This window comes from Dromiciops gliroides, chromosome 6, assembly GCF_019393635.1.
Source record: "Dromiciops gliroides isolate mDroGli1 chromosome 6, mDroGli1.pri, whole genome shotgun sequence".
NCBI lineage: Eukaryota > Metazoa > Chordata > Mammalia > Microbiotheria > Microbiotheriidae > Dromiciops > Dromiciops gliroides.
In genome coordinates this window covers 10,149,593-10,170,014 of record NC_057866.1, presented here as the reverse complement: position 1 = coordinate 10,170,014, position 20,422 = coordinate 10,149,593, and the positions used below count along the sequence as shown (strand labels likewise).

The 20,422-nt window shown below is 54.3% G+C and overlaps 3 protein-coding genes across 3 annotated transcripts; 1 reads left to right on the top strand and 2 right to left on the bottom strand.

The window, feature by feature from the left end:
- The first annotated feature begins 268 nt into the window (after positions 1-268).
- Positions 269-1,815, top strand: SAC3D1 (SAC3 domain containing 1). Its single transcript, XM_043969581.1, has 2 exons — positions 269-920; positions 1,193-1,815. The coding sequence occupies exons 1-2, from the start codon at positions 359-361 to the stop codon at positions 1,708-1,710; spliced, it is 1,080 nt and encodes a 359-aa protein (XP_043825516.1). The 5' UTR covers positions 269-358; the 3' UTR covers positions 1,711-1,815.
- A 326-nt stretch (positions 1,816-2,141) lies between these two features.
- Positions 2,142-9,835, bottom strand: NAALADL1 (N-acetylated alpha-linked acidic dipeptidase like 1). The gene is made up of 18 exons (XM_043969580.1): positions 9,633-9,835; positions 9,283-9,455; positions 8,967-9,088; positions 8,406-8,528; positions 7,368-7,651; positions 7,025-7,129; positions 6,677-6,762; positions 6,419-6,538; positions 5,945-6,030; positions 5,799-5,862; positions 5,601-5,668; positions 5,405-5,496; positions 5,097-5,187; positions 4,643-4,724; positions 4,391-4,564; positions 4,214-4,298; positions 2,625-2,717; positions 2,142-2,413 (listed from the first exon to the last, which is right to left on the bottom strand). Exons 1-18 carry the CDS (start codon positions 9,833-9,835, stop codon positions 2,227-2,229), a joined length of 2,238 nt encoding a protein of 745 aa, XP_043825515.1. The 3' UTR covers positions 2,142-2,226.
- Positions 9,836-17,518: 7,683 nt separating this feature from the next.
- On the bottom strand, positions 17,519-19,906 carry LOC122731791. Its single transcript, XM_043972065.1, has 5 exons — positions 19,718-19,906; positions 19,564-19,628; positions 18,839-18,946; positions 17,847-17,913; positions 17,519-17,740 (listed from the first exon to the last, which is right to left on the bottom strand). The coding sequence occupies exons 1-5, from the start codon at positions 19,904-19,906 to the stop codon at positions 17,519-17,521; spliced, it is 651 nt and encodes a 216-aa protein (XP_043828000.1).
- Between the last annotated feature and the right edge of the window lie 516 nt (positions 19,907-20,422).

Here is a 20,422-nt window from a genome sequence, read left to right as displayed (position 1 = left end):
GGACGTAGCCAATAAGGCGGATAAGACGTCAGGGGTACGGCTGGGCGGAAGCACAGGAAGCTGGGGGTCAGACGTTGGGATCGCGGAGTTGGCGCTGGGCCCCAAGGGTGGGAAGGGCTGATCGGCAGGGGCGGGACAAGGCCGAGGTCAGCATCACGTGGGAAGAGCGTGGGGCTCACGCCCAAGAGCTGGAGATCCGGGGAGGGCCGAAGCGGGGCGGGGGCGAGGGGCGGGGCTAGGACTGGCCGAGGAGGAGGAGGTTTGGGGGGCGGGGCCGAGCCCAGCCGGACCGGAGCCTCCTTCTCGCCTTTCCCCGGCGCACGCGCGGTCGCACGCGCCGTGCGCTCCTAGCCCCGGCATGCCGCTCGGCGGCGCGCTCCCGCTGGGCACGTGCCCGGACCTGTGCCCCGAGGCGGAGCGCGCGGCGCGCGAGCGGCAGCGGCGCCTGCACCGGCTGGAGGCGGCCCCCGCGCGCGCCGTCAAGGAGTACGCTCGGCCGGCGGCGGGCAAGGCGCGCCCGCCCCCGAGCCAGTTGCGGCCGCCGCGCGTGCTGCTCGCCACCGTGCGCTACCTGGCCGCCGAGGTGGCGGGCCGCGCCGACGTGCCCCCGCCGGACGTGGCCGCCTTTGTGTGGGACCGGCTGCGCGCCGTGCGTCTCGACCTGGTGCTGCAGCCCGCCGCGCCCCCGCGAGACGCGGCCGCCGTGCTCGAGGCCGCGCTCGCCTGCCAGCTCTGCGTGGCCGGCCCGCCCGGCGGCGACCCCGGCCGGGGCCCCGGCGCGGGGCTGGACCCGCAGCTGCTGCACACGCAGATGCAGGAGGCCTTCGGCTCCCTGCGGCGCTGCTACGCCGACGCCGCCAGCCCCGAGGCCCACCCGCGCCAGGGCCTCTTCCAGAGCCTCTTCCTGCTCTACAACCTCGGTGAGTGCCCCAGTGCATCTGGGGAGACCGAGGCCCAGAAAGGACCCCGGGCCTGCTGCAAGGCCCGGCCTGAGATTCCTGAGGCTCCCGGGCCCGGGGGTGGGGAGCGGGGAGCTGGGAGGGGATGGATGGGGGGGAAAGGGGAGATGAGCGGAGGCGGGGCGGGGGAGAGGGTATGGGGGGCGGCGGGGAGGCGGCGCTGTCCCTCCAGCACCACGGCGCTGTCCATGGTGCTGCCTCCCGCCAGCCCTTCTCCCTCCTCCTCCCGCCAGGCTCGGGCGAGGCCCTGCACCAGGTCCTGCTGCTGCCCCCCGGTCTGCGCTCCTGCCGAGCTCTGCGCCAGGCCCTGGCCGTGGATGCCGCCTTCCGAGAGGGAAACGCGGCCCGCCTCTTCCGCCTGCTCCGTGCCCTGCCCTACCTGCCCAGCCGAGCTGCCCAGCGCCACGTGGGCCCAGCCCGCCGCAGGGCCCTGGCTGCCCTGGCACGGGCCCTGGGTACCCCTCGAGGCCAGACTTACCCGCTGGGCCGCCTGGCCCACCTCCTGGCCATGGACAGCCTGGCAGAGACCAAAGCCCTGTGCCAGGCCCACGGGCTGGCCGTGGAGGGGGCCGAAGGTGAGGAGAGGGCCCTGTTTGTCCGAGGCCACTACAGGGAGAACGGGCCTCTCCCGGCCCTGTCCTGTGCCCTGCTGGTAGAGAGCAAGCTCAGGGGGCACACTCTGGAGCAGGTGGTGATGGGGGAGGCTTCGGAGGAGGAGGCAAAGGAAGCCCTCCCCAGGACACCCACGTGAAGGGAAGGGGTGCCCAGGCCCCCCTCGACCTCATCCCCACTTGCCAAAGACCTTTGGGGGGGTCTCCCCCTCCTGACTCCTTGCCAGTAAAGGTGGCTTTTTCCAGTGGCTGACTCTGAGGATAATTCCGGGCACAGGAGGGAAAGGGGGGTCGGGCACCTGCATGTTGCCAAGGGAATGGAAAAGCACTGTTCACGCTAACTGCCCCCCCACACAGAACACTGAGTTATGCCAATGCCTTCATCCCCCACCCCCACTTCCAAGGAGCAGGAGGTGGGAGGATTAGCACCCAGAGTCCAAGGTGCCTTGTAGCAGGTGTGCCTTACTCAGTGTTTCCTGCTCCACCTGGGGAGGTCTCAGGTGAGGAAATGCTCTGCACTTGCCCCCAGCCCTTCGGGGGTTGGAAGATAAAGTAGAGGAGGAGAACCAAGGACATTTCTGCAGCTTTTAAGGTTCCCAAGCTCTTTCGCACAATCAGGTTGCCAGAGGGAAACAGTCACAGACATGGGGGGTGGGTCAGAAGGCGTCCACAGGCTCCAGAGTGGCCGCTGCCCCCTCCACAGCCATCACAGCAATGCTGAGTTGTTTCCTGACCTTGGCCCAGGCGCTGGGGTCATTTGGCGTCCCCAAGGCCTCGTCATAGGCATCGGCCAGGCCGGGGAACGTCACCACTTGGCTCGTTCGAGGGCCCCAGAGCACGTGACTGGAGGGAGGGAGGAAGAGGGGTCTCAAAGCAGCTGCAAGTTGTACCCAGAAGGCCCAGGGCAAGCTGGGGCTTCCTCTGGTGCCCCTCCAGGCCTTCAGGCTAATGCTGAGCTGGGCTTTGAGGCTCCCCCAAAGAAAACAAGCATCAGTCTCTAAGGACATGAGTGAGAGTGGGGTGAGCCACCGCCCAGAGGAGAGTGCCCCATCACCTGTAATAGTATTCTTCGGGGAAGGCCCAGGTGTTCAGGAAGGCTCTTTCCACAAGCATGAGTTGGTCATTCACCATCCGCACCTTCAGGGGGCTGAGACAGAAGAGGGGGGGTCAGAGCAGCCTCTATTGAAGTTGTTCAGTCATGCCGACTCTTTATGACCCCATTTGGGGTTGTCTTGGCAGAGATACTGGAGGGGTTTGCCATTCCCTTCTTCAGTTTGTGACAGAGGAGGAAACTGAGGCCGACAGGGGAAGTGACTTGCCCAGGGTCACCCAGCTGGGAAGTGTCTGAGGCTGCATCTGGACTCACCTTGCTGGCACTTTTACCCACCTGGCTGCCTCCTATTCAAGTCAGCAGACTTTTAGTGAGCTGTAGTCTCGGCCAGGCCTGGTCCCTGCCCTCAAGGTGCTCAGCTTCCCCTGGACAGGGAAGGAGCAGAATAGTCGCAGAGTCATTTGGGGTGGGGCTGGGAAGTGCTGACAACTGGCAGATGAGAGGCCCTGGGGGTGCTGCCCCAGCCATTGGAGCTCTGCAGGATGCCAGGGCCTCTGAGAGGAAGCTGGGACCAGGGAGCCATGCAGGCCCGTAGCCATCTAGCGCAGCCTCTCTCCTGGCCTCCAGCTGCCTGTCGGACATTTCAAACTGGCCGAGCCAGAAGCATCAGACTCCCCAGCGTCCCAGACTGAACTCCTGTCTTCTCCTTCCCCTTCCCCGTCACTTGGCAGGGCCCCATCCCCCAGGCTTCTTGCCCCCACTGAACTGCCACAGTAGCTGCTGGGGGTGTGTCTCCCCCAAAGTGCAGGGCTGACCATGTCACCCACCCCCCTTGACATTACCTCCCACTTATACTGTGGACATAGATAATAAGTACTAGAGTGAGTGAGTGAGTGAGTGAGTGAGTGAGTGAGTGAGTGAGTGAGTGAGTGAGTGTGTGTGAGAGAGATCTGTCCATATCTTGGGTGGTGCCACAGTGCACAGAGCTCCTGGACCTGGAGTCAGGAAGGCTCACTCATCTCCCAGAGTTTAAATCCAGCCTCAGACACTTTAGCTGTGTGACCCTGGGCAAGTCACTTCACCCTGTTTGCCTCAGTTTCCTCATCTGTAAAATAAGCTGGAGAAGAAAAGGACAAACGAGGATCTCTGCCAAGAAAACCCTAAATGGGGTCACAGAGGGTCGGGCACGACCCAAACGACCGAACAAGAACATGCGTCTTAGGTACGTGATCGCGTCTGTGTTGTCTTTCCTGTTAGACTGGAACCACATTTTCGTCTGTATCCCCGGTGCTTGGGACAGTGCCCCCAATATAGTAATGATTAATAAAAGTGCTCATCAACTGCAAAGGCGATAAAGTGGGCGATGTAGTGAGGGGTACATTTAGGGAATAGTAAACAAACAGGCTGAAATGTTAAGTGCAGAAAGGTTGACCTGCCCCAGGCTGGGGAGGGCTTTAAACCCCAGAAGAAGAAGAGCCTGGCCTGGATCCTAGAGGCAGGGGGGGGGGGGGCGCGGTACTCCATGCATCAGGCCGCCTCCCCCTGTTCCCTCCTGGGGCCCTGGCTGAGAGCCCCTCCCCTTCCCTACTTACTCAGACGTGTTCTTGAGGGTTTGGATGTGCCCATCCAGGGCAACTGCTGCCCTGTCAAACCTCTCCACAGCTGAGACCAGAGGCCCTGTGATGGGAGGGAGAGAGCACGTGGTTCAGCCCAGGGCGCAGCAGCCCCAGGCCTCAGTGCTGGACTATAAGGGAAAGCCCCGACGGTACCCAGACTGATGCCTTGCTGTTCTAGCCCGGGCCCCAGGCTGTCCTGAGCAGCCTGGAGGAAGCTCCAAAGGGTCTCACTGTAGTCACTGACGTTGAAGGGCAACAAGAGGCTGTCGCTGAGACGCAGCAGGATGTTAGAAACAGTCTGGGCCACTGCGTGGTGGCTGGTGAAGCCTGCACAGAGAAAGGCACCGGCGGGATCAGCCCTGCTCCCCAAACACCCTGCCCCGGGCCCCTGGGCCTCCTGCTCACCAGGGTCCAGAAACTTCTCCACATACTGAAAGGTGTCGAAGGCAGTGTGGTAGGTGGGGTAGATCCGGGCCGAAGTCTTGGTCTGGGGGAGTGAGCGAGGGCGGCGGAGGGGTTCAGTTCAGCCAGGGTGTCAGGGCTGGGGAGGCCGGAGCCAGAAGGGGGCTCCAAGCCCTGAGCAGGGGTGAGGAGCCTCGGGCTCTCCAAGGACACACGTAGGGCCCACTCCTGGCCCAGTGGTCACGGTCTAGGTCAGGGATGGTGCAAGAGGCTCGCCCAGCTGTGGGGGTACTGGATCAGACATGCCGGGAGAGGAGGGAGATGGGACCCTGGGGCCAGAGGCCCTGAGCTACAGCCAGGAAACCAGTTTACAGAGGAGGCCAGCTGGAATGTGAGGACCCAGGACCTCCTTCCCCACATCTGTGCCCAGGGACAAAGCCCCAGGGGCCTCACTCACCCGGTCATAGGTGTAGGCAATGTCCATGGAGGTGATTCCCAAGAAGTGGACAAAGGCAGCGTAGTCACTCCCGGCGCCCAGGGAGCCCAGTCTGCAGGAGGAGGGGGCAGGGCTCATGCTTGCCTCTACTTATTATAAAGGAATTTGTTCCTCCCCAGGAGAGTGTGAACTCATTGAGGGTAGGGGCAGCAGCCCCAACACCTGGCACAGTGCCCAGAGTGTAGTAGATACTTAATAAATGTTTGCTGATGAATCGATTATTTGACCCCTGGCTCCATGGTCTCCTCGCACCCCAGGCTCCTCCTCACCTGGGTATGAGGCCATGAGCAGGGCTGCTTCGGTTGCTGTACTGGAGCCAATTGTCATAAACTGTCAGGTTGCTCTTTCCCGGTGCCGAGACCTGGGCGTGAGGTGAGTGAGGCGGCCAGACTTCTTGCCTCAGCTTCCCACCCAGACCCTCTGCGGGACTCTCCCCCACATCCCTTTCCCTCCCCCTCCCTGCACCTGTTTGGCTGCAGAGAAGACAACACTCTGGACAGGGGGTGTCCCTTGTACCCTCAGGGTAGCATTAGCTGGGAAAAGAGGAATGAACACAAGTCAGACTCCCCCTCCCTGTCACCCTCCTGGGGAGCTGACCATTGATCTCGCCCCAGGACCCTGACTCAGAACCTCCAGGCTTCTCAGCCTCAACCTTGCCCTTACCAAACACAGCGATGTCCACATTGATATAAGTCACCGCACGCTCCTGCAGCTTGGTGAAGAACTCCTGGAGATTAGAGGCCAAAGGTCAGCAGATCATCTCCCCCCACCCCCAGCCTCCCTCCTGCCCGGCCTGTGGGGACACTCACTTCTGTGAATTCAGTGGAGCCAATGAGGCCAAACTCTTCAGCCCCCCAGCTTGCAAATACGATTGACCGGCGGGGTCTCCACATTCCTGGAGGAGACAGTTACGAGACAGGGCTGTCTGGGTCCTCAGAGGGTGGCCCAGTAACAAGGCATTGGGAGAATGCACTTCGTTAGTCCATTCATCAGAGCCGAAAGGAAGGACCTCCGAGGCTCCTGGTTCAAGCCCTCATTCCACTGTGGCAGAAATGGGCCCAAGGCCTTAGTAGGACATGATAGTGCCAGCTTTGGGAAGGAGAGCCTCTGATTTCCAGACCCAGCCTGATGAGGTTACAGGGAATGGGGCGGTCAGGAAGCCAAGAAGAGGCAAGCTTGGAGTTCATAGAGGTGGGCGTGGAGGGAGAGCTAGCTGGCAGGACTCTGAGGAGGAGAGCCCAGAGTCACAGGAGGGGCCTTGGGGCAGGGCGTCTGGGCCTCACCCTTCTTCACTAGGGTCCCCAACACTCTGGTGATCTCCAAGAGCACAGCGGTGCCGCTGCTGGGGTCCACGGCCCCATGGACCCAGCTGTCCCGGTGGTTCCCGTACAGAATGTAGCGGTCTAGGGCACAGGAGGCAGGAAGGGGCCGGTGTGATAGAGCAGAGGGACAATCCCCGGGGGCCGAGAGGGTCGTCATGGGGAGGCTGGGGGAGGTGTGGCTGGGAGGATGGTGCCAAGTTGGCAGAGGGGCTTCCTTACCAGGCTCCACAGCTCCCCGGATGATGCCCAGGACATTGGAGGAATTCCTAAGCTCTAGCCGGTTGTGAACAGTGACATTCACCAGACTTTGAGGGAGAGATGGAAGGAGATGGTGAAGAACAGAGAAAGGACAGAGCCTGGGGCTGGGAAGGGGGAGGACAGGCCCTGGGCAAGGAAGCCCCCTCAAGGTCCTCCCCTCACTCCCCCCAAGGGTCCCTTCCAGCTCTAGGATTCTGGGGGGGGAGTTCTAAGTGATGGGGAGAAGCTGGAGTCCAGGGGAGGAGGGAAGGGGGCAAAGGGCGCCACAGGGAGAGGGAGGGACACTCAGCAAGAAAGGGACGGCTTCACCTGTCCCGGGGAAAAGTCCCGTTGTCCAGGAAAACTGATCCCAGCCTATAGTCACATCCCAGGGCTCCCTGCCAGGAATCGGGAGCGATAGACCCACCGAGGTTACTGCGAAGGAGGTCACAGGATTTAAAGCTGGAACTAACCTGAGAGAGTGTTTCAACAACCTCCTATGACAGGGCTGGGGAAGAGGCCCAGAGAGGGGAAGGCACTGTCCCGAGAGGCCCGGCCAGGGGTCAGGGGTGGGGCTGGCCTGCCTGGGGATGAAAGATGATGCTCCCTGGAGGTGAAAAGAAAGGGTCCCCCCCACACACACCAACCAAAAGGGGTGAGAAGGGGAACTCACCAGAGGAGCACCTGAGCATCCTCAAAGCCAATAGGTTGGGTGGGAATTGGGGGAAAGCCCTGAATGTTGTCACTCTCCAGGCGGAAGGCAGAAGGGGTAGCAGGAAAGTAGGGTGTTAGGGGGTCCCCAAAGTACTCGAAATAGGAACCACGCTCCACTCCCGAAGGAGGCAGGGCCCAGGAGTTGGGAAAAGTCTCATTAGGGAATCTCAGGTTGTCATTGATGTCCCTGGGGTCAGTGTAGACCAGAAGCCCAGCCACCCCATGCTTGGCTCCATTCACAGCCTATAGGGATAGAGGACAGTGATGGTCAGCTCCAGCGTTCTGGCTCTAGGCTCCTTCCCTCCCCACCCTCTTGTTCTGGAGCCAGGAGATGCTTAAGAGAAGAAGGCTTGATAATCTCATCATTGGAGTCCCAGTTCCAACCTCAACACCTTCTGGAAGCCTGGTCCCAGGCAGTGGTCACATGCCAGAGCCCCCTGCCAGGAACCAGGAGGGAGCAACAGTGAGCCGATGGAGGCTACTGGGGGTGGGGGAGACAACGGGTTAGGATTGTAGAATTCAAACCTAGAGAGGGGTCCCAGAAGCCTGCCTCATGTTGGTCTGGGTTGGCTGGAAAGGGAGGGAAAAGGAAGGCCCCTTGAGGAGTGGGCAAAGGACTGGGCCAGCCCATCTAAGTGCCAGCTAATGGCAGCACCAGGATTCAGACCCAGCCTGGAGCTTAAGGAAGTCTCCTGACCTCCAGTTCAGGCTGGGCCATGCCACACCCCTACTCTCTTTCCTGCTCCCTCCCTCCCTCCCTCCCTCCCTCCCTCCCTTTCTCTCTCTCTCTCTCTCTCTCTTTTGTGGGGCAATGAGGGTTAGGTGACCTGCCCAGGGTCACACAGCTAGTAAGTGTCAAGTGTCTGAGGATGGATTTGAACTCAGGTCCTCCTGAATCCAGGGCCGGTGCTCTATCCACTGCGCCACCTAGCTGCCCCCTCTCTTCTCGTTGGCCCAGCTTCTGCACTGTCCCAAGAGGCATCTGATGCCTGCTCACCTTGGCTCCTCGCCCCACCCCACCATATCGGGTCAGGGCTATGGTGCCATTGAGGTCGATGCCCTGCTCCTTCAAGTAGGCGTAATCACTCTCTGTGCCTCTGTTGGCGTAGACCAGGGGACCCTGGGCCCAAGGAGCAAGAAATCAGAGAAGAGGGGAGACCCTGGAATGGACAGGAGACAAGGAGGGGTGGGGCAGAGGGAGCAGCATGCAGGAGAGAGGCCCAAAGGCTCTTTGAGCCCTCTTTTTAAATTTTTTTTTTTTTTTGCTGGGGCAATGAGGGTTAAGTGACTTGCCCAGGGTCACACAGCTAGTAAGTGTCAAGTGTCTGAGGCAGGATTTGAACTCAGGTCCTCCTGAATCCAAGGCCAGTGCTTTATCCACTGCACCACACTGCCTCTTGAACCCTCCTTTTGCAAAAGGGGAGATGGACACCTCTACCCGGCTAGTCAGTGGCTCAGATCCTGCCCAATCTCCTAATTCCAAATCCAAGGAGAAAGTGGGAGGTTTAGCTCACTGTAGGGTGAGGGGGGAAAGAGAGCTGGAGTGGAGGGTCCGTACCTGAGGGGTTCCTGCTGGGGCATAAGCAGCATAGGGCTGCACCACTTCTGGGTCTCCCTGCTCCCCAGTAAGGTTCGCCTCGCTCTGCTGGGCAGAGAAGAGAGTGGCTCCCCCAGGGCTCACTGTGGGGAAACAGGATGGCAGAAGCCCAGGGTCACTCTGCAAGTGAGGGTCTGAGTCACGGTTTGAACTCTGACCCCACGTACAGGCTCCTTGCTACTGCAGACTGCTGCCCCCCTGGAGCCAGGCCAGCTCTGCTCCCTTGCCCTCCCACTCCCCTGTTTGTGATCTGCACACCAGCAGAGCCCAGCCTTACCCACTCGCACAGTGTTGGGCTGCTCTTGGCTAGGGAAGGACAGCAGCACCTCGTAGACCCCCTGCCCGGCAGCATCCAGCCCCGAATCGGGGCTCTGCCACCTCTGCAGAAGGAGCTGAACCAGATAGTCATCCCTCAAGGTGGTGGCCAGATGGGGTTTCAAGGACAGCTCCCTGCAGGGAGGAAGGTGGGGCTGGGTCACACTGGTGGTGCTGGGGGGAGATAGAGTGGCTGGGTCCTCAGGAGGCCATTGTGGGTAGGAAGAGGTGCTTCATCACTGTAGGCGCACCTCGGCAGAAGGATGGGGCCTGTGCCCATGTGGAGATCCTTGGGGCCATCTCCTTTCTCACCTGAGGTTCTCCTGGATCCTGCTGGCAGCCAGTTGACCCATCACCGTCTCTAGCATTTCCTGGTCCAGGTCCTGGATGGGGCTGATAGGGACAGTTGCTTCAGGCTGGTCAGCCTTGGGAATGGCGAAGTGTCCCAGGATGATGCCCAGACTAAACAGGGCAGCAAGCCCTAGCACTAGCAGGATCGCCTTCCACCACTGCATCGTGCCAGGAAATTCTCACTCCTCCCAGCTGGAGACTACTTATAGATGGGCTGTCCATGTCTCTGGTTAACCATTACCCTGGAGGGCCTGCACTTTGCACCTGTCTGGGGCTGGCGATGATACGGGATGCCATCACTCTGGGGAGTCTGACCTTGCTGGGGACAGAGCCACCAGGCCTTCGCATCAGCCAGATTCACAGCTTCACCCTTCAATAAGTCAATAAATGGGTTATCCAAGAAATGGGTTCATTCTACTTCCACAATGGTTCTCATCCAGTTCCTTCCCACTGTTGCCTTGCTGAAGAACTTTCTGGGGAAGAAGGGAGAGAATAAGAATGATTAAGCACCTACTGTGCGTTAAGCACTCTACAATTATTTCATTTAATCCTCACAACCCTGCAAATTAGGTGGTGTTATTATCCCCATTTTGTTGTTATTGTTGTTCAGTTGTGTCTGACTCTTTGTGAACCCACTGGGGTTTTTTGTTTTGTTTTGTTTTTTTGTTTTTTTAGTGAGGCAATTGGGGTTAAGTGACTTGCCCAGGGTCACACAGCTAGTAAGTGTGAAGTGTCTGAGGCCAGATTTGAACTCAGGTACTCCTGACTCCAGGACTGGTGCTCTATCCACTGCGCCATCTAGCTGCCCCTCACTGGGGTTTTCTTGGCAAGATCCTGGAGTGGTTTGCCATTTCCTTCTCCAGCTTATTTTACAGATGAAGAAATTGAGGCAAACAGGGTTAAGTGACTTGTCCAGGGTCACACAGCTAGTAAATATGAGGCCAGATTTGTACTCAGGAAAATGAGTCTTCCCAACTCCCCACCCAGCACTCTATCTATCCACTGCACCACATAGCTGCCCTCTTCTCATTTTAGAGAGGAGGAAACTGGGACAGATAGTGTCTGAAACTGGATTTGAACTCAGGTCTTCCTGACTCTGGGCTCAATGTGTAATCCACTGTGCCACCTTCAGTGGTTCCCTATTGCCTCTAGGATAGAATCAAACTTCAAACTGCCCTTAAAGCCATCACAACCTGAGCCGTCTACTTTCCAGATATTTCCTATTCCTCCTCTTCAAACCATCAACATGCTAGCCAAGCTGACTTATTTGCTGTTTCCCAAGCTCAGCATCGTATTTCCTATCTCCATACCTTTGCAGACATTCCCTAATGCTCCCTCTGCCTGTTAAAATCCTTGTCTTCCCTCAAGGCCCAGCTCAGGTGCCAACTTCTCCTCGAGGTCGTCCTGATCGCTGTAGCTTCAAGTGTCTTCATCCTCTTCATACTGTCCTCAGGCACTTTGCTTGGGACTCTCCTTTGTCTCCATCAGTCCCTCACTAGTAGTGAACTCATAAAGGAAATCAAAATGTAGAAAGGTCTTGCTGGATCTCAGTTTCTTTATCTGTCAAAGAAGGAAGTTGAGCCAGATGCCCTCCTCAGTCCCAGCTCTAAATCTATGATCCTTTGCTTAGGATTGTGTCCTCTGGCTGACAATTAAGGCTGAACACATTGGTGGGGGCTCATGAGCTATGTGGTTTTTGGTGGATCCAGAATCTCAGAATATCTTGAACCTGGGGTAACCTTGTAGGTAGACCTAGTGTGTGAGTTGGGGGACTGTGTGCCTCCAGGTGGAATGGAATTAGGGTCAAATTGATCATGAGTCGTCCCAAAAGAATTACAAGACTCAGTGAGTGAGTTTCACAAGTTTTATTGCAATACTGTGAGTGACCACAGGGAGAGAACCAGAAAAGTGGAAAGGTATCTCTCAAATGAGGAAAGGAAAGACAGTTATATTTATAGTATGGATAAATTGATTATCAGTCTCATTATAATAATCTCCACCTTAGAGAGGTACAGGGGAGGGCCTGTCCTACTCATTATAATAATCTCCACCTTTAGGAGGTACAAGGGAGGGCTTATCTTAATTTGGAGTTCCTGGGGTCCTAAGCCAACCCCCGAGGCAGGTACCTTTTTCCGTGGAGGTGTGTTTTGGGGTTTACATGTCATAAGGTGAATCTGGGAACAAATTTGGCCTTTTCTGCACATGTCTCTTTCTGGTTCCCATGCTAAGTTTCAAAACATCTTCATTTTTCATTAGAATTTCTATAGCCTGTCATTTTATTTAAGGTCTTCATGGCCTAGTTCCCTCTGTTCCTGTTATGGGTACGGATCAGCGTGGGTATGATAACCTAGCATCCTGACTTGTAAGTTATCCATTAACTGGGATCTGAATCCCTATTAGAGCTAATATCTGAATTAGAGCTTGGGTCTTAGGTTTTTCTGTAGCCCCTTTTTGCCTCCTACATCATTCCCCCCTTTTCACATACCCTGGGAAAAAGGACGAAGATCATCTCTTCTGTTACTGCTTCCTGCTGAGTGGGGGTGAAGTAGGGGCCCACAGGGGGTTTATGAATTGAGAGAGATCTAGGAACTAGAGTTACAAATCCAAGAACCACAACACAAAACACAAATGATTTACAAACAGACCAAGGGGCAACAGAGATCCTAATACAGAACAAATCTAAGAGTTATATGAAAAACTGGACAAAGCAAGCAGTTGTGAACAGTTTCAGCCACCCAGGTAACCTCTGTACTGGAGCTCAACCTTCAGGAGGTGTTCTGAACCATATAGACTCCGCCTTAGTCCAGGACCACATTTACCAGAGAATTCCAGCACTCTTCCAATTCTTGTAACCCTAAGGCAGTAGAATTAGAAACTTATTCTATTACAAAAGTTACATTTGTAAGCACAGATTCATGTTCAAGTTACCCAACAAAAGGAATAGTGAGGGCAGCAGTTTTCCAGACCCACCAAAGAAAATTATCCCAGGTTCCTCTTCTGACTCTAGTATGAGAAGAGACACTAGCATTCTTACTCTGAGATCCAAATAGCCCAAGATAACATATGAGTTTAAGCAAGTGGTAGTTAATACTAAAGACATAATCTCCTCCTTGGTTTAGGAAGGGGAAATACCTTTGGGGCACAATAGGGTGCAAGGGGAGCAGGGTACAGTTGACTGGTCAATGGACTTAACAGCTAATCTAACAGCAAGGTCTGCCCTGTGATTCCCTTGTACTATGGAGTTGGTAGCTTGGTGCCCTTGGCAGTACATAACAGAGATCTGATTGGGCAGATTTATGGTAAAACCTAAAATGCATAACTACATTTCCTAGTTACCATCCTCCCTCTCATCAGAATGTGGAGGAATTTCACTTTCGTCGTCTTTTTTTTTTTTTGTGGGGCAATGGGAGTTAAGTGACTTGCCCAGGGTCACACAGCTAGTAAGTGTCAAGTGTCTGAGGCTGGATTTGAACTCAGGTCCTCCTGAATCCAGGGCTGGTGCTTTATCCACTGCACCACCTAGCCGCTCCCTTTCACTTTCTTCTAAACCAAAAAAATACCCAGTTAATTTAACCTTATCATAATACCATGTAAGCATCAGCAGGCAGATGACAAGCCTGAATATTAATATACCTTGTTGTTTGACATATCAAGTGACCACACATTTAAACTGAAAACAGTAAGATCTTACATACTTGCATTGTGCTCATTTCTTCTACTGATTATGGAAATCTGCTATAAAAGAAAAAGCAGGGACATGACTATAGGGCCAGGATAAAACATCCTTAGCTCTGTTTGATTTCAGGTAAAAGTTACAAGTGACCACCAGTCATACAGTACTAGCCAAATTTAGGGATAGCCAGGTGGGGAAACTTTTCCTATTCAGTCAGAACTCAATGAGCCAGAAGGAGCCTACCTCGGATTGAGTCTGAAATTGTCCTCGGCTTTTTCCCAGATACCTCCCCGTGTAAGCAGCACATTCCCTCTTGTGGCACTGATTTGTGGCATTCTCTCCTGTACTTGCATTACTGGCTTAACCATCCAAACAATTATACCTGAATTCAAAACTCAAAACAATATAAATGACAGTCCCCAAATATTTTATCTCAAATAGCAAACCTCTACTCTCATGGAATTGCAATGAGCAAAAAGATTTACCAGGACACACACACACACGTTGCTTCGTTTTTCCTTCCTCCTTCTCAGGTTTAAACTTTATCCTGGTGTAAAGATCAATCATTAGAAATGACTTCTATATAATAAACAACCTTATAAATCCTCAGCAAAACCATTCCTTGTAACAAGCTCTTTTCTGGCAAGGTTACAAATTTTAAAACGTCTAGAAGGTCTTTTTCTGTGTAATGATTTACCAGCTTCCAATGCTTTCCTCTCTTTTAGCGGAAACAACAACTACACCTGTTTTTGTTAAAACCATCATTTGCTTTGTTTCCAATAATTTTTAACACACATACACCAATTTAAAAGGAACTTTAAAACTCTTTGGGGGCGGCTAGGTGGCGCAGTGGATAGAGCACCGGCCCCAGAGTCAGGAGGACCTGAGTTCAAATATGGCCTCAGACACTTAACACTCACTAGCTGTGTGACCCTGGGCAAGTCACTTAACCCCAATTGCCTTACTGGAAAAAAAAAAAAACCAAAAACCCAAAAAACCTCTTTGGTTTCTTCTAGAATTCACAAACCTTGAAATGGCAGGTGAGCACTTAAAGTGGCAGTGCACCTTAAATATACTCCTCCTTTTTTTTTTTCCTTAAGGTTCCAAATTATTTGAACAGTCAGTACAAAATGGCACAGTTTTCTTTCTATCTGCTTTTGCCAATCATTTAAAATTCTCTGGACAGTTTCTTAAGATTTTCTAAACATTCTCTCTCTCACCCACTCATAGCTCTGGTGCTGCGTAGCCAGTCAGCACCTGAGAAGGAGCGGGGAAAGACCAACAGCACAAGTTACGCTTCACTAGCTTTGAAACTTTTACACATGACAAATAGTTCCTGATTTTTTAACCATTCCACTACAAAAGGTTTCAAAGTAGCAGCATTTTCAAACCAGCTTTTACAATGTTCATCTAAGGCTATGAATGCCTAGCAAAGAAGTTACATCCCAATTCCAAATTCAAACTCTTAAGTAGACACACACCTGTACAGATATCCAGAAGTCAGAGACTTCCCTTCCCCCTACTTTCAGAGCCTGGCTACTGCTCTGAAAGACTACAGGTGTACAACCAAAAATTCCCCACGGATTATACAACACAATCACAACATTTGACAGACATAAATGCACAAGTCAACAAGCAGACTAGTGGCCACACAGACAAGCAAGCAAACAGCCATAAGATATTACTTCTTCCTGACCAGCCCACTCTGATAGGACCTAATCAGGAGGTCTATTACCTTAAATCTTTTTCTTGCAAATAAGTCTTTTGTTCCTTTTCACCTATGTCCAATTTTTTCCATTTTTTCCAAATTTGTAAGGAAACACCCAGGGGGTCATGCAGAATGTTTTCTCTCCCTGTCCCTCTAACGTGGGTTGGGCTAAGACTGCACCTGAGAAAAATCCTACCTCAGACGTTGGGGGTCCACCTAATGTGACTGAGGTTTCTGAGGCAACAGAGGAGAAAAACACAATGCATACTCCATCCTGGAGAACCCAAGAGCCGAATGAGGGGTTTGCTGTGGCCGGACAGTATTGCAATAAAACATCACCCATTTTCCTTTAAGGTCAGTGCAATCGGACTTGTCCCAATTTGCACCTTAATTCTACGTCCAATTTTTTCTCCTTACTCCCTTTTCCCAATTTGTCAAAATGCACCCCGAACTACCCTAACTTCCTGACCCATCCGTACCCTCCCGAAGGTTACCAACACCACACCTTTGTCCACGTGGGTGTCCATTAATTAACTGCAAAGAACCCAATCCACAGTGTCCCCCAGACTGCTGGGTCTTGCCAACAGGGCAATTCCCCCTTTCCCTTCTCTGAAAAAAGACGAAATCCCTCAGGGTAAATCACTTGATCCTGGATCAATAAGAAATACCCCTGTTCCATTTGGTGAGCTGGCCTCCCAAATGAGCCAAAATCCAAGTGCAGGAGTTAAAGGCAGATCCCAAACTTACCTTAACAAGGTCTCACCCCACTGCTTTCTTTTCTTTTCTTTTCTTTTTTTTTGGTAGGGCAATGGGGGTTAAGTGACTTGCCCAGGGTCACACAGCTAGTAAGTGTCAAGTGTCTGAGACTGGATTTGAACTCAGGTCCCTCCTGAATCCAAGGCTGGTGCTTATCCACTGCGCCACCCAGCTGCCCCCACCCCCACTGCTTTCAAAAAAGGAAAAAGAGTTTGAGTCTGGGACTTAAAGTTCCTCACACGTTGGGTGCCAAATGATATGAGATGGAATTAGGGTCAAATTGATCGTGAGTGGTCCCAAAAGAATTACAAGACTCAGTGAGTCAGTTTGCCAGGTTTTATTGCAATACTGTGAGTGACCACAGGGAGAGAACCAGAAAAGTGGAAAGGTATCTTTCAAATGAGGAAAGGAAAGACAGTTATATTTATAGTATGGATAAATTGGTTATCAGTCTCATTATAATAATCTCCACCTTAGGGAGGTACTGGGGAGGGCTTATCCTAATTTGGAGTTCCTGGGGTCTTAAGCCAACCCCAAGGCAGATACCTTTTTCAGTGGAGGTGTGTTTTGGGGGTTTACATGTCATAAGGTGAATCTGGGAACAAATTTGGCCTTTTCTGCACATGTCTCTTTCTGGTTCCCATGCTTAGTTTCAAAACATCTTCATTTATCATTTATTCCTAGTTTGAATTTCTACAGCCTGTCATTTTATTTAAGGTCTTCATGGCCTAGCTCCCTTTGTTCCTGTTATGGGTACAGATCAGCATGGGTACGATAACCTAGCATCCTGACTTGTAAGTTATCCATTAACTGGGATCTGAATCCCTTTTAGAACTAATATCTGAATTAGAGCTTGGGTCTTGTTAACCCCTTTTTGCCTCCTACATCAAGAGGACAGGGCTTCAGTCTGGGCTCTGCCATGCGTTTGTCTGTGTGCCCTTGGGAGAGAGGGCCTTCCAGCTGTATCTCCTGAGACCTGAAGAAGCCAGTGCCAACGGGTGAGAGCCTCGTTCACTACCCCCTACAGAGCACCTTCCTCCCCTCCTCCACACACACCCACAGCAACCCCACCTGGCCAGACCTGTGCCCCGTTTTAAGGCTGAGCAAGGTCAGGCCTTGAGAGATGGGGAGTCCTGAGGAGTCCTCTGGACATCTGGGTGTCCTGACCCCTAAGGCCCGGCCAGAGCTCTGGACCAAAACAATGATAGGACCATACAACAAGAGCTGGTAGAGACTTCAGAGGCAGCATCCAAGGCTTTCATTTTACAGAAGGGGAAACTGAGGCCCAGAGTGAGCAAGTGATTCTCCCCAAATCACACAGGTGGTGTCAGGAGTGGCCACGCCCGACGGCAGAACCTGTGCTCTTTGCACTGCCCAGGGGAGCCCCAGGAGCTTCTGAGAAGGGGCAGAACCTTCCTTCTCCCAGGCTCTTATCTTTGCAATCTCTACCTAATCTTCAGTCTGTGGACTTGCCCTTGAGTCATCTCTGGGGTGTGTGGGGGGGCTGGACTGGCCTGGGCAGACCTGGGGCCAGAATCCAGGAATCCAGGGGACAGGGGAGGGTGGCCCCTCCACCCCCAACCCCCCATACACACACATGCATGCACACGTGTGCACACACACACACACACCACACAGAGATATGCACACTCCCCCTACACACACACACACACACACACACACACACACACACGGAGGGTGGCTAAGACTTTACTGTTGACACTGAGAAGGGTGGGGTAGGGGATCGGGGTGTGGAGGCCTCTCACAGGGACCTAGCTGCTCCCCCTTGGTTGCACCCAGAAACCCCACACTACCCCCCTCCCTCAGCTCGGGGCTTGTCCAGGGCAGAGAGGAGTCCAGGGCGCATCTGGGAGCCTCGTTCAGGAGCAAGAACACAGGCGATCCTGTGGTGCTGGAAGCCAACTTAGAGACCTGGAGTAGAAGGACATAGGGTGTGAGCCCAGGTTGGGGGCTGGGACTGGCTGTCCCCCACTTTTGCCCTCCTCGGCCCCTCCCCAATCTCAGCCCATAGACACACCAGGCTTTGGAATTTCTCCTCCAGGACTTGGTGGGCCCTGTGGGTGCTCGCCAAATCCTCCTGCAGCCTGGGGGGGGGGGAGAGAAGAAGCCTTTCAGAGCCCCCCCATGCCCGCTTCCCACCCGAGGAGCCCCGCACACTCTCCTGGCTGGCTCTGCCTTCTGTGAACCTCAGGACCTCAGAGTGGGGCCGGACCTCGGCTACTGACTGTGCCCAAGAAGAATCCACAACGGAACGGGCTTAAGCACCGCTCATCTTGGGATTCCTCCGCCTGGCCAGGCCATCTCCTCTCTTCCGACCGGACCTGACATCAACCATCAACCCCCCCCCCCTGACGCCGCCTTTCTTCTCTGCCTAAGCCCCTTTCAACTTCTCCCCGTCCTTGCTGGATTCCTCCCTAGTCTCCCCCTGAAACCCTGAAGCTGAGCAGGACAGCTGCCCTGGCCCAGTATACTGGGTGTGCCGCTCGGCAGGGACCCTCGCGTGCCCAGGCATGCATGCTTGCCCAGGGGTCGGCTCCCACAGCTGAGGACGCCATACAACTCGGTGAATAAATAGCCAAGACAGGTCGCATTTCTCCAGCGCTTCCTGCTAAACAGGCACTTTTCTCACCGGAAGATGATTCACGTAAATTTTATCCCTGGGATGAAGAAACTGAGGTGCAGCCAAGGACCATGGGATTGCAAGCTGGATGAGTCTAAATCTCTCATTTCACAAATAACAAAACCAAACCTAACCCAAGGCCGAGAGATGGGAGATTTGCCCACCATCACACAGATGGTAAAGTAGCAGTGTCGAAATTTGAACCCAGGGCTTTAGACTTCATTACATCTGCTTTTCCCATCTGAAGGCACTGCCTCCAGGGGCTCACTCTAGCTGTTTGCTGAGCTGGGGCGTTCAGAGGACTTCTGGTTCTTGATCCAGGGCTCCCCACCCCGGGGTGCTTCCTAATAGGACTCAATGGGGGCAAGGAGGACCAATTCCTGCCCCACCTCAGAAACTGCTCCTTTAGAGTCATCAGCTCCTCCCACACCTGCCGGGTGTTGACCTTGGGCTCCCAATCTCCATCTTCTAAGGTGGATCCCGTGTCCACGGAGCCCCTGAGGGGAGATGCAGGAGGATTGAGAGAAGGCTGGCATGAGGACTGTCAGGCAGCAGAGCGGTTCACCCCCAACCCCAGCCCCTTCCCTCCTCTCGACCCTCACCCTAACCCTCCCGATGCCCTGTCTGGAGCATCTGGGATGTGGGCCCACTCACAGGCAATTCATTAAATGTCTATTGTATCTGTTGAGAATAAAATATGAATAACACAACAGATAATGGAATAAAATGTCACCTCCTCCAGCAAGCCTTCCTTGATTGCCCTATCACTAAAGCCCTTGCTCCTCCACCCTAACAAAGCATTGGGTTTGCCCTCCTCTGATGCATCTGTGTTTGTGTCTCAGTCTAGCAGACTGCAAGCTATATGAGGGCTGGGGCCTGAGCTTTAAACACTTCTGGGGTCTCCTTCAATACTCAGGGCAGGGCTCTACACAAAGGAGATGCTTAGTAAATGGTTATTGGATGGATGGATGGATGGATGGATGGACGGACTGACGGATGGATGGATGGAGTTGACTTCTGCGGTAAGTGAGGAGGATCAGAGGTGTGGTGGTGCCTTGGAAAGGACCCAAGGAGGGGAATGAGCTGTCCTTTGTGCTCACACACCTGCACTCACCCTCTGGACTCAGGTGGATCTGGATCGGTCTGCATCTCAGACAGCTGGGCCTCCGGGAAAAGAGGCTAAAAGACAGATAGGGATGGAGCAGCTGGGGGTGGGGGTAGGTCAGGAATAGTTTCTCCCAGGCTCCCTCCCCTTACCCTTCTCTCACCTGGCTTGGGGGCTTGTCCCTCCATCTTCCGTGGGGAGGAGAGTATCTGGGCTGGTCCAGGGCACCCTTCCAGCCCAGAGCCCGGAGCTGGGCAGGGCTCAACACCCTCTGGGTTATCTCATCTAGGAAAGCAGAAAACCTCAACCTTTCCCCAAGGCCCCGGCCACCGATCAGAGGCCCCCTGCCCATCTGGGGGCAGTGGCCTGAGGAGCCTGTGGAGGAGGAAGGTGAACTGCGTGAGGACTCCTGTCTCCATGCCCAAGGAGGCTGGAAAAACTTCTCTAGGACCTCCAGCTTGCCCTCCGCCACTCCTGGAGCCCCTGTGGCCCAGGACCCCAGCCTCTGGCTCATCCTGAGTGCAGATAAGGTGGGCGTCCTCTGACCGACCTCCGGCTCTCCTCACCAGGCTCCGGGGTCCAGCCAGAGCCAGAGTGGGGCGGCAGCAGCAGAGGAAAGCAGCCCCGCAGCTGGGGCTGGTCATCAATATTCCCTTGAACATGTGCCAAGGCCAGGGGAACAGGCTTGATTATGTCAATACCTTTGCTGACATTCATTGAGGGCTGCCGACCTCCATCCTAGCCTGACCTTGGGCTCCTGACGTTTTGTGAGGCCGACTAGTCTCACTCCACTCTGAGGGCTGGGGAGGCACAGCCTTGCTTCTAGATAGGACTGGTGGCTCCTGGTGTGAGGCCTGGCAGACAGTCA